Source organism: Musa acuminata, chromosome BXJ3-9 (assembly GCF_036884655.1).
Source record: "Musa acuminata AAA Group cultivar baxijiao chromosome BXJ3-9, Cavendish_Baxijiao_AAA, whole genome shotgun sequence".
NCBI lineage: Eukaryota > Viridiplantae > Streptophyta > Magnoliopsida > Zingiberales > Musaceae > Musa > Musa acuminata.
This window is the reverse complement of record NC_088357.1, coordinates 45807501-45820901: the sequence shown is the minus strand read 5'-3', so window position 1 is coordinate 45820901 and position 13401 is coordinate 45807501. Positions and strand designations below refer to the sequence as shown.

The window sequence follows — 13401 nt, the reverse complement described above, 5'->3', positions numbered from 1 at the left end:
TTTAATGCATTTTCAGCGGCTTGATTTAAGAGGACACAGAGTTCGCAGCCTTAGTGCCTTGACTTTGTCACCAAATCTAGAGGTAAGTGTGCATTTTGGATCAGTTAGCAATTTTGGTTCATTTACATAGGCAAATAATGCTCTTTGAGTGAAGAATGATAGTTATCTGGTTTGGGCCTGTAATCTTGTCGACGTAATGACATGAAATCAGTGAACAAATATAAAAGAAAGCTACCGACAATTTTGATTCATGTATTTATTTTCCAGTTCCAACCATTAACAATGATCAAGCAACTTAAATAGTAACCTATTCATCATTTTGTGTTATTTTAACTTGGGGGTTGGTTCTGGTAAATCGCTGCGTGGTACAATGGACTATTGTTTGAAGTTCCAAGACCATCGTTCATCAGCATGATGGAGAGCATAAAACCCTACATAAAGTTAATTTGTATGTGGTCAAACTATTACTATGGTCTTTTCTCAAAGTTCTGTTTGAAGATATAGAAGCTCACTTGACTAAATTCTTAGTTTTTCCAATGAATTTGGTATATGAATAAAACATCGGTAACTTTATTTTGAAAGAAACGGAGGAAATGAATATAGAGGTCACCTGCACATACCTAATAAGGTGGATGTCTACTATAAAATATCATGCTTTCCTACTTACATAAAGATTGATCTAATTCACCTGTGGGAGTTGTGATGAAAATGTTGTTATCATCATGGCACCCTTATATAGGCCTCTGACTATATGTCATAAAAGATTCATGGAATGAGAAAAGAAGAATACGTGGCAGAGAGATAAAGGAGGACAAGAGAGAATGTGTTGCACTATTGCAGCTTCTACTTCTTTAATGGTACCTCTATATCTCTATGCTAGGCTACAAGCATGTCAAATTATCGTCGACCACTGACTGGATGGTTTGGAGGGTTCTAGAGATAAATCCATTGATTTGGGTTGCTTGTGATAAGGTTGTGTTACAATGTACACAATGTGCTTGAGGTTATGTTAAGATTTCTTTAGTAAGATTGACGTGACTTCTTATTGCTTAAGTACTAGATCTAAGAAGGAAATACATCATAGGATCTTTTGCATGATGGAAAGTTTTAATGCTTTCTTTTGTTAGTGTCATGGCTGATAATACAGATTCATTCTTATGAATTACATATAAGGTCAGAGTTAAAGATTTTGCAATGATGTAGAAGTCTCAGTGGTACCACATTTGTTATTTTGATTAGCCTGTTTCCCATGGTCTACTAAGTCAAAAATTTTAGAGGGCTCAAAACAAATAATTTTTGTGATAGATTTTTTTCATATGTATTTGATGGTAATCTTAAGCAGTCCTTAAGAAAAGGGCAATCTTATGGGGTATGGAATTAGTATGTTATGTAAAGATGTAAATTTGCATAATTGCATAAGAAATGTGGTAAATGGGAGAAGGTTGCACTTGTTGGGGACTTTCCATTACTGTAGGCTATCTCTAGTAATTACATTTTGAAACATGTAAAATGTGCCTGTGGTGCAAGGTGTCTGAGGTGTCATATTGAAGCTCTACACTTGTTCGTTACTTATAATGATTATTAAGATCTGGTCTTGGCTGAAACTCGGTATGCTATTGGCAATAGAGTATACGGTGACTGATGAGTTTAATGAGCTAGCTGTGATTGTATGCACTTCATAGGTAGCCTATGATTCGCCCTATCGATCCGTACCGGTGTACCAATCGACTGTACCGATATGATACATATACGTACTGACACATCGACACATGATACGGTGGAGTGTACCGACAAACCACTATGTACTGCCTATATCGGTCTCCTATCGGACCGATACATATATACCGGCCATATCGAGCGGTATGCCATGGTATAACGAACCTGATAGACTAGTTGAATATGTAAACATAAGAATTGCTGACATTATTAACTGGGTTACATTAAACATGCTTGAGAGTTGACACAGATTTCTGGTGAAAATAACTGTTACGAGATAATAATATCTTTACCTGTTAGTGCGATTCTGTTAATTTCAGCTTTCTGTTGCTAGGCTAATTAATGACTGCATAATTCATGTTAACATCTTTCTTTGTTTGTACTTTTTGATTAAATGTTGTGAGAGTACTTCTTTCTTGCACCATATATGAGGTATTACTTTGTTTCTTTTGTGTTCATCTCAAACATACAGAACAAAGTATACATTATAAATGCTCTCTGAAGAATGACTGCTTCTACATGTAGTAATATTTCTACTTTATAGTTTGTTTATCTCAGGGATAACCTTCTATCATCCGTAGAGGGCATTGAGATTTTAAAAAGGTTGAAGGTATGGTTTCTTGATATATTTTTGCCAGCATTTATCATCCCATTTTATAAAATAACAGGGGTTACTTTCAAGTATTTTCTTTTGACCAAACATCCCAATGGTATATTGATGAGTGGGTAAACTTTATCTTGAAGGTGCTTGACCTTAGTTTTAATGATTTTGAAGGACCGGGTTTTGAGCCTCTTGGAAATTGCAAAGGACTTCAGGTATGTAAATGGTCTTTTAAGTTGTCTTTTACTTGCATACCTCTGTATGGAGGTTCTTTGCCTAAATATGCAACTAAGAATGATTTGTTCCTTATTACTTTAGCAACTTTATCTTGCTGGAAATCAAATAACATCGCTTGCTACTCTTCCTCAACTTCCAAATTTGGAGGTATGCTGTAATCATCATTTATCACAATCTTAGACTGGATAATGTATTCTCTTTTAATCATGCGTACTATTATTATTTCTCACAAATCTACGTCGAACTTCTTCTCTTCCAGTTTCTCTCAGTTGCTCAGAACAAGTTAAAGTCACTTACCATGGCTAGTCAACCACGGCTTCAGGTCAGCTAATTTTAATTTATTAACTTTTTTTCTCTTTATTTTTTTTATTCAGTCACTGTTCTTTGTTTTGGTACTCATCCAGGTATTGGCAGCTAGCAAAAATAAGATATCAACTTTGAAGGGCTTTCCACATTTACCACTTCTGGAGGTCAGGTTATCCTACCCATTTATCAAACTTATGGTTTCTTCTAGTCTTTCCTGCATTGGCAGAACAGAAAAAAAAAGAGAGAATTTTTTAAGCTTTTATTTTGACTTCTTATGTAAAGTTTTTATGCTTTTGTTTGTGCAAACTTTGAGCTTTAGCATTAGAGATGCTCAGTTTTATTCTCTATTTGAAATTTAAGAAAGGTTCATCTATTTCATCTGAATAGATTTTACATTGACATAGTTTTCTACTTGTCTTTGATATTACATGTTATTAATGCAGGTTGTGGGATTCTATATGAAACTTGTATATGACTTTATGAGAAAGATATATCCTTGAGAAAAGCTAGTTAACTTAAGTACAATTTTTCTAGGAAAACCTTGGAGCCTTTGGGATGTAAATGATTTACCAGATTTGTGAAGAATAAAAAATTCAGTTCATGGGTGACGTAATTCTAACTGTCCTCTATAGTAAGAGTTTCATCGATTCTTTAAGAAAATTACTATCATGATGAATGATAATTATCTTTGAAGAATGGTTTACAAAAAGTGCATGAAGGTAACATATTTGTTGCATTTCTTCTGTTACATTCAATATTGTTAATTTCTAATATGGTTGAATAGGCGATCACATCTGAATGGATCTTAATGCAGTATTTGGTGTTATTTTTTGAAAATTTCAAGTTATCATATTGTCTGGTACCTTGTTTAGCAATATAGAATTGTTTCTAGGTTGTTATTTGTCTTACGGCATCAATCCTTAAAATGAGTAACCTTTCATTTGCTGCATTACACTCTGGAAACACTTTTCTTTGACACATCATTAAGAGAGACTTATGTGAATTTTCTGAATGTTACATGTGCAGCATCTGCGTGTCGAGGAGAATCCTATACTAGAGATGCCTCACTTAGAAGCAGCTTTGATACTACTTATTGGTCCTACAATTAAGAAGTTCAACAACCGTGGTATCTTCCAAGTTCTTTGATATTCTAATGTGACATAGGTTTTAAAGTCTTTTCTCTATCTTGTAAAATTTGCTAGAAATTCCTTTCTCACTACTCCTATCTTAATCTAATTACTTGCTGCAAGTTATTTCATTTCATATTATTTCTATTTTATTTGTCTTTTCCCTGATATCATTGAGTTTGACATGCTATGCTTGTTCATTAGTTTTCTTGGTAAATATATGTTTTCATCTTCGGTGCAACCTAACGTATGATGCAGTTTGTATGATTAATTTCATCATTATCTTGCCTGATCTTGTGGTAATCTGTGGGATAATTTTTGGAGTTCCAGGAGTTCCAGAATAATCAGTTATTAACCTTCAGAAGCTGACTTCTGTAAAAGATCTGGACTATGGCTATTAACTGCCCTTTTAGCACATTTGCTTGGAAAGACCCACTTGTTGATGCATGATAGATCATGATATAGTTATGCATTTTCTGAACCATGACCAATCGAAAATGAGTATGAGTAGAAATTGATTAATGCTACCTCATCAACTTGGACAAGTCACAGGGTCACTGATTACTGATGGTCATCAATTTGTTCACAAGTCTATTAAGAGGTATCTAACAAAATAAAATAATTTTTTTTGAGGAGTAATACTAACAAATAAGCATACATAGAATGCATTTATTGTTGTGTTCCAACTATTATACGGCATTATCATGACATTTGATAAAGAAATTGTTAATCACATAAATAAACAAATTAGTCATTATATCATCTAAACAATTAAATTAGCTTGTGATAATCACCTTAAGTACTCTCATAATCCATAAATAATTAAAACAAAAATTATTGCTAATAAACATATTAGAAACATTTTTTTGCTTATGTTGATTAATTGAAAAGTGCTTATTAGGATAATGATATAATAAATAGCTAACCGAGAAAAAGTGGGAGATGGTGGTGCCAAAATTTTTATTACTGGTGTTCTACTGGTTCAAATAACTTATCGGATTAGTAAGATCTCGGTATATTGGTTGGTATACTGATATCATCTGTCACGTATCATTAAATGAATAATAAAAATAAGTTAACAAAGAATGATTCTGTACTGGGGTTAAGCAATATGTTTCTGTACTGGTAGTTGGTTGAACTGGTAAATATTTGTTGGTACATACTAGTCCAACTGATAATTAAAATTGCAACTAGTAAAGGCTTGGCCTTGCCAATGGTTGAGGACGCCCTGGTGTGCGGAGGCAGTGAAGGTGGCTAGCTGAAATTCCAAATGTGGGTTTGGTGATGTTGAATGTTGAGGCAACAATGGTGTAGCAAGGCCTTGACTTTCTATCTTAGAGATGCATATGACAGTAGTGATTTAAAAAGCGCTATGCGTCAAAAGGCATCAAGGTCTCAAAATGCCCGAGGCGCTTGCCCGAGCGAAGCAAGACACTCTAAAATATTAAAATATATAATATATAATATAATTAATAAATATAATTATTTAAATAAAAGGGATAAAAAATGTCATCGAGTGAAACCAATAGTGAATAGTTGGAAGAGAAGTAGCAGTGAGAAGCAGCATCAGCAGATGATCAATTTAAGATAGCCGCGACAGCACTGCGAATGACAGCAGTGGCAGTGGCGTGTGGACAACAACAGACAACAGACAACAACAACGAACATCAGCGGACAACAACCGAACAGTGGCAGCAGACAGCAACGAAAGCAGTGGGAGAAAGACTTGGTTGGCAACAGAGGAAGACTTGGTTCGCTGTGTCTGCGGCGGAGGCAACGGGAGAAAGCGTCAGCGGTGGAGGTAGCGGGAGAGAAAACACACGCTAGGGTTGGCTCGGGGAGTCGGGGTTGCGCATGAAGGGTAGCTTTTAAGGTAAGGAACTGCATTAGTTGGTTCAATTGAACCAACTAATTGCTATTAAACCGAATCGCCTAGGCGCCCGGTTGCCTTATATGAACTGAGCGCTTGCTCGAAGCGCCCGACGCCTAGGCTTGGGTTAGCGCCTAGGCGGTGCCTCATTGAAGCATGCTGCCTGGTCCTCATATTAAGTACTCAGGCCTCACCTCACCCGAGTGCCTAGGTGAGCGCTAGAGAACCTATTTAAATCACTATATGACAGGCAATGGTTTTGTGAAGCCAAGCAGCAAGTGGTGTTGTATCCTGCAAGGGAAAGTGTGGTGGGTTGGAGGGAAAGAGGAGAGGAGGTAATGCAGAGATAGAGAGGGGGGTGGTAGCAAAATAGGAGGTGGTGGGGTGCGGTCATGCGCAAAAGGAAAATAGGGAGGAGTGACGGGGCACAAGTAGAGGCAGTTAAGATAAGACAAAAGGGGATGAATATATCAGACATTTGGACTGATTTCAATGAACTTTTTTTTCTTCTTAATATTGTAATTTATTTATTTACCATCTCCAAAGTCCTATTTGAAATTTATAACAAGGGTAATTCAAGTCTTTTGCCATTTATACCAAAACCGGCCTGATATTCTATGGATCAATTGGCTAAAAAACTGGGTGGCTCAAGCAGCTAAACCTGGTTCACATGCATTTCCAATACAGAATTGATTGACCAGGGTTGGTTCCTGATTTTCCCTGACATCCTAGCCGGTCCTGTCTGATTTTGATAACATTGAAGTAAATTATCCTTAATTGTGTGACGAAAATTGCTTTTTTGTTAGATTTGCTTGATCTCTTCTCTCAATTCAATTTAACAATGCAGATATTTCTCCTGAAGAACTAGAAATTGCAAAGCTATACCCAGCACATACAGCTTTGTGCATTAAGGATGGATGGGAATTTTGCCGTTCGGAGATTGCTGAAGGTATGCCTTATTCGGTTCTATATTTTATTATGATAATCTAATATGGAAATGTTATCCATTCTAGGCCTTTTGAAGATTCTCTCACCTTTATTGACTTGGGAAACTTAGTGACACTGCACCTTTTTTCCTAACATTTCATCTAAATTAGCTTAATTTCAATATTTATGGTACTAGCTCTTGTGATTTTCTTGTGTTCTAACATGTCCTTTGGTTGATATTACATGTATTATGATCTTTAGGCATTTGTTTTTAGGGGTACTGGGGTACTACTTTATGTGAAGGCTGTGTATGTGGAAGGGTTAACTAAACTGCATCTGGTTGCTTAACCGAAAAACATCAGGGAGGCTCAAGAATATTGTGCAATATGTGATGGATAATTTTAGCATTGCTCATTAAAGCTTGATTTTCTGCCTGGTATGTGACAATTTGTTATAGTCGACAAATTAATTCCAAAAGCAGCAGATTAAAAGCATGGGTGGTCTCTATATCTGGTATCACAACTTTTGGTGTGTAATTTTAGCACTTTTCTGTAATGATTTATATGATTGCTTAACTGAAAAAGATCAGGGAGGCTCAAGAATACTGGGCAATATATGATGGATAATTTTAGCATTGCTCATTAAAGCTTGATTTTCTGCCTAGTATGTGACAATTTGTTATAGTCGACAAATTAATTCCAAAAGCAGCAGATTTAAAAGCATGGGTGGTCTCTATATCTGGTATCACAACTTTTGGTGTTTAATTTTAGCACCTTTCTGTAATGATTTATATGATTGCTTAACAGAAAAACGTCAGGGAGGCTCAAGAATACTGGGCAATATATGATGGATAATTTTAGCATTGCTCATTAAAGCTTGATTTTTTGCCCAGTATGTGACAATTTGTTATAGTCGACAAATTCATTCCAAAATCAGCAGATTTAAAAGCATGGGAGGTCTCTATATCTGGTATCACAACTTTTGGTGTGTAATTTTATCACTTTTCTCTAATGATTTATTCCTGGCTGTCCTGCTAAAAGGACAGCCACATGTCTTGGAGCTTCGATCATCACATGATAACTTAAGCTTCTGTTGTCTGATGAAACATTGGGAATTCGGGACCATGTGACTCAATGTCTATCACAGTATTGGTTGACTTCAAATCATTGGGCTTTCTTTTATTCTTGCTCTTGTCCAACTCTAAATCCTTTGCATTTTTCATTTTACTCACCTGCCTTTTCACTTTGTCACCTGGTCTTGATGTCGATGATAGCTTTCTTGAGGCTCTTGACATTGATCTCAGGATCAACTTTAATATATTTTTATATGGTGAAGAGGTTTCTATTTATTGTATAAGGTGGAATTCGAACTTGAGGGGGTTGGTGTGGCTGCAACATGCTTGAGGTTAGTTTAGGCAGTGGGGAGCTTTTGCTGGTTGTCATACGGATGGAGTGCAGCTTTAAGCATTTCTTTCCAATGCATGGATAGTATGATAAATAGAAACTTGGTTTCACTGTTCCTCTTCTCCTTGTATTCGCGGCCAACTGTGATGGTTTTTATTTGCCACTGGGAGCTCATTCTGTATCCTTCTACGTCCTCAAGCCTTCTACCTTTCTTTTTCTTGTTCATTCAACCCTTAAACCTTACTGCTAACAATCTGCCAGATGTGTTCTAATAAGAATGCCAGAATAATCTGGCCATCTCCTGTCAAGTTTTCCTGTGTTGTACAGGCATAAACAATTCAGCTGAAATTCCTGAACGTTAAGCCATATTTCTTTGAGGAGTATTCTTAATATCTTATCATGGTTGTTGCAGTAGTTGTCAAACTAGAACTTTTGACAGGCTATTTGATGTATATTACAAGGTTAAGAATTACAGTCTATTCAAGATATTTTCATCCAAGAGGAAGGAAAACACTAAATTAGGATAGTTTAGGAAGGTTGGACTTTTGCATGATAATTCATAAACAACTACTACTATTAGGCTCTTTTATCTTGCGTATGTAACAATGTACAGTCAGCAGATTCTCTGTTGATTGAATATATCCAAAATCATAGTCTCAAAATATTCTTTGTTTATCTTTTCTGTTTGACATAGTTTCTCCTTTGTAATACTTTGTATACGCTTAGTCTTTCTGCACATTGTCAATATCCCTCTTAGAAAAGTTGTTTATCTTCTGGACAGAGTCAACATTTTCATTCCTATTTGAGCAATGGAAGGATAACATTCCTCCTGGATACATGCTTAAACAAGCTTCAATTGATCAGCCATTCGAAGAAGATATCTGCCGCTGCCGCTTTAACTTTGTCAACTTAAGCAGCAACTCTGAGCTGGTCCTTAAGCACCAATGGCTTATAGGAGAAAGAACTCTCTCTAGCTTTGTACCTATTGCAGATGCTGTAGACGAGGTATAAATTGTACTTATCTGAGTTTATCTATGAGTTTATTGTTTCTCCTGATGTTGCGATATGCTAAGTGCTAACCATTTGTTGCTTGCCACTAATAAGGTTTACTGGCCAAAGCACTCGGACATTGACAAATATTTGAAGGTTGAGTGCACTCCAATCATGAATGGTGTTGAGTACCCTTCGGTTTTTGCTGTATCATCACTTGTTTCCCCAGGTATCTCTATTGATATTTCATGTTAGTTAAATATTTTTTGTTGTTTGTTATAGAATATTGTTGGTCTAAGTTCATGTTTTTTTGCTGTTCATGTGTATATAATAACTATCGAGGATATGTGGTTATAATTTGATGTGATTGAATAAAATTTTGAATTTGTAATTTGCAAAACCAAGTATCTGCATTCTGCACAACTGGATATATAACATTTGAAACCTGATGCATTGTGATGTTATTTGCAAGCAAAAACTTTGTATATAGGGGAAAGGATTTTGTTTTTTTCTTTTTGCGAATATACTCCCTCTTTTTGTAGACGATTTCTTGAATCTTCATCATATCATGAGAGTATGAACAAGAGTGAAAAGCGAACTTTTGTGCATGTAAAGAAAATATGTCACAATCATTAGATATTGCTTCACTGCCCAGGAAAGTTGGATTTCCAGATAACAAGAGCAAATGATGACTAATAAATTGCTATGAGAAAATTTGGGATGTTACAGCTTCTTGTTGTTCTTACTTCACATTTCTACCAAGGATCTCTTATTAATGGAAGTGCAGCATCATTATCATCCTGTGATGGGGTAGATAACCTTTTACGGCTTCAAAGTTCTGGATCTTATTATTCAAGAATATCAGGGCCTCTAGCTTGCAGTGTGCTTTAACATTTATTTTAGTTTTAGCTTAACAAAATATGTTAAATATCACATAAGGGAATAGTATGGTATGCTTGGTCTTGTTGATTCTCATATGTCAACTAGTGGAATTCTATTTCCAGATTTTTGTTAATTGCATTCTTCATTGTACTCTATACTATAGAGTCTGTAGTTCTTTGAACTCACCCAATTAGTCCATCGCATCCATCTTTTCTGGAATATAGTAGTAGTTGAGACAGAATGGCATCAGTCACCTCAAAATTTGTGGTGAATAGCTGCTTGGGAGTCTTCCATAGCTAGGGTTTCAACAAGCCCCTACTTGGTATGCAATATATGCAGTGGTTTTTTCATGCAGTGGCCCCCGGTAGCAGCTGTATGATCTCTTGAGAATATGGAAATCTTGTTGGATTCGGTATTGAGAAATCATATTCAGGGTGCATTTCATGCAGTGGTCCCGTGTAGCAGATCTGAGGAGAAATCGACTGGAAACATGATCTATGTAATTTAGTTTAATGATCTGAGAATAAATATTATGCATATGCACAAAGCTGAAATGGAAAACAATATTTGTGATTTGCTCATTGATGTTTGTTATCATCTTTGAATGAGACAACAAAATCTTTGGATGTGATTTTGTAACACAAGGTCCAAAAAATATCTAAGATTTTAAGTCTACATAAATATATTGGGTACTACCATACTATGTCAAAATGGAGTATATATGTGGGTTTGGTCTATTTAGTTAAAAGTAAGTTTGCAGTCTTTCTTTCATTTGGCCTATTATATGAGTCTTCTTTCTCTCGTTGTTGTTTGAAAAGTTACAATTAGATTCAGAAGGAAACTACCATCACCTTGAGAATTTTAGCTTATTTGGAACAACACTAAGAGAGCATACTATTGAAGGGCTTCTAAAGAGTGAATCATATTTTAACAGATGAGCCTCACATATAATAATGGACATTGATGTAAGTAAAATGGGGTGTTTCATATCTGGCTCTTGAAGTCCACTTTTAAATCTCATGGCTCAACCCTTGTCAGGCAGTGGATTTTACCATGCTGGAGCCTGGAGTATCCTTAATTTTCTAGCAAAGATCTGGTATTGAATGCTGGATACAGAGAATTATTACTATTGTTGTTTTGCTTTCTTAGTTGATGATGATAAGATGTCTACATTAATTTATAAGATAACAAGTATAAACTAATGATCAGATTTTGGATTGGTAGAGATTTCTTTTTTAGTTTTTGTTGCTTTATTTTTGTAAGAAGTTCTTGTAGAGTTGTTAATAGGAGGTAATCATCTTGCATCGCTGATTTCTAGTTCCTGAAGGAACCTATATGTGATACTACCACTAACATCGTAAGTTTATTAATAGCTCGCATGCTCTAATAACAATTCCTTGACCAGGAACTGGATATCCTAAAGTTCTGAATTTGAGTGTCCATGGTGAGCTTGTGGAAGGAAATGTGATAAGAGGTTCTGCTGAGGTTGCATGGTGTGGTGGAACCCCAGGTAAATGTGTGGCAAGGTGAGTCATCTACTGTATTATTTGAAATTGGTTTTCTATGTTGCATCAGAACATTACCATTCTCATATTTTCCTGAATGCAATCCTTATAGTGAAAAGCCTAACATCCATGAATCTGTTTAACAGCTGGTTGAGACGAAGATGGAATGGTAGTCCTGTTGTAATAGTTGGAGCTGAAGCTGAGGAGTACACGCTAACTTTAGATGACATTGATTCAAGTTTGGTTTTCATGTACACTCCAGTTACAGAAGGTGTCAAGGGAGAGCCACAGTATGCAATGACTGACTTCATAAAAGCAGGTATTGCTATCTATACATATTATGAGTTGATGTCATTGTTCTTTGAGCTATCTGTAGGAGCACACGTATTTCTCACGTATGCATAGTTGCAGGGGTTTTCTCTTTGTATCCTTGAAAGGTTTCCTTCCAATGAAAACTCAGTTACCTGATGTATGGAAGAACCACAATTTTATGGTCAACATACCATGAGTGTTGTGTCTTATGTTTTTCTTACATGGAATGATTATTATGCACTTGATTCTTATTGCAGTTGTGTTTTTCAGTGGAGTAAACCAAGGTTTGCCTTTTTGGGTACCGGACCGTTTCGGCAAACTGCTGGAACGGTACATGCCAGTCTGTACTGATGTTCTGACACATGGCATGCCGATGCGTACTAGTGGTCAGCAATGAAGAAAAATAAAGAGAAATGGAAGGAGTGGTAGGGGAACAGAGGAGGAAGGAAGAGGGAAAAAGAGGAAGAAGTGGAGGAAGAAGAAGAAAGAAGAGGAGGAAAAGAGTGGTGGCAGCGTACCTGGGAGGCAGTGACAGCGAGGCAGTGCCATCTTACGCGACGGCAAAGCGACAGTAGCAGCAGTGGGGAAACGGCAACTGTGAGGTGGTCGCATCTCACGCGACAGTGGAACAGCAGTGGCAGCAGAGGCGAAGTGATGATGGCAAGCCGGCTGCACCTTACGCGAGAAGAGGGCTCGCGTTCGTGAGCCCTAATCTCTTTTTTTTCTTTTTTATGATGATTTGGACATGGGCCCACCATATCTTTGAATATTTTATTAATTTAACTGGACCGCTAGTACAGGGTGGTCCACGTACTGGTCCCCTGTCGGACCAGTATGTACTGCTGCCTGTACCGGGCAGTATTCCGCAGCACGGCAAACCCTGGAGTAAACACATTTGCTTATTAACTTATTTTCCTGCAGTGCTTACTGTTGTTGTTGTTGTTGCTTACTGTTTGTGGCCTATTTTCTTTGTTTCAGCTGCACCTTCAGTCAATAATGTGCAGATTATAGGAGATGCTGTTGAAGGAAACGTGATAAAAGGAGTTGGAGAATATTTTGGGGGAAAAGAAGGACCAAGCAGGTTCAAGTGGTTAAGAGAGAGTAAAGATTCAAGGTATATCTGAACTTATTGCCGAACCCTAAACTTAATAATTTTTTCTTTTAAGAACAAAATTAAAATTACTTAGTTGGGCAGTTTGCATGTTACTAATTTACCTTCATTAAAAATTTGGACAAAAATAATCTAGAATACGTGAGCTGAATCACTTCTCTTTGATTCTTTCTACTTGAACCTGTAGTTGAAATTCATCAAATCCCCCGGACAAAAAGATTAGGGTTTTGGTCATATGCTGACCTTGTGGTTAGCAAAAAGAACCCCTTTTATATGGTTAACACATTGTCACTTTCAAAGCTTATCACTACTGAAATGCCTTAGCTATGAGTCATTGAGTTATGGTTATCAGCTGTTTTATAGTATTGCTATACCAGTGTCCTATTCAGTATGCTCATGTATCCTTAATTGTTG

General features: G+C 36.5%; 1 protein-coding gene across 4 annotated transcripts in view; it reads left to right on the top strand.

Moving 5' to 3' along the window:
* LOC135585412 (187-kDa microtubule-associated protein AIR9-like) overlaps window positions 1-13401 on the top strand; it is a 33185-nt gene that overhangs the window by 1731 nt on the left and 18053 nt on the right. For all 4 annotated transcript variants that reach the window (XM_065166217.1, XM_065166219.1, XM_065166218.1 and 1 more), the window contains exons 3-15: window positions 17-82; window positions 2261-2326; window positions 2461-2532; window positions 2636-2701; window positions 2814-2876; window positions 2959-3024; window positions 3887-3986; window positions 6705-6806; window positions 8969-9192; window positions 9292-9406; window positions 11465-11585; window positions 11711-11883; window positions 12855-12990. In XM_065166217.1, coding sequence (XP_065022289.1) covers window positions 17-82; window positions 2261-2326; window positions 2461-2532; window positions 2636-2701; window positions 2814-2876; window positions 2959-3024; window positions 3887-3986; window positions 6705-6806; window positions 8969-9192; window positions 9292-9406; window positions 11465-11585; window positions 11711-11883; window positions 12855-12990 — 1370 coding nt within the window. The remainder of the gene's footprint in view (window positions 1-16; window positions 83-2260; window positions 2327-2460; window positions 2533-2635; window positions 2702-2813; window positions 2877-2958; window positions 3025-3886; window positions 3987-6704; window positions 6807-8968; window positions 9193-9291; window positions 9407-11464; window positions 11586-11710; window positions 11884-12854; window positions 12991-13401) is intronic.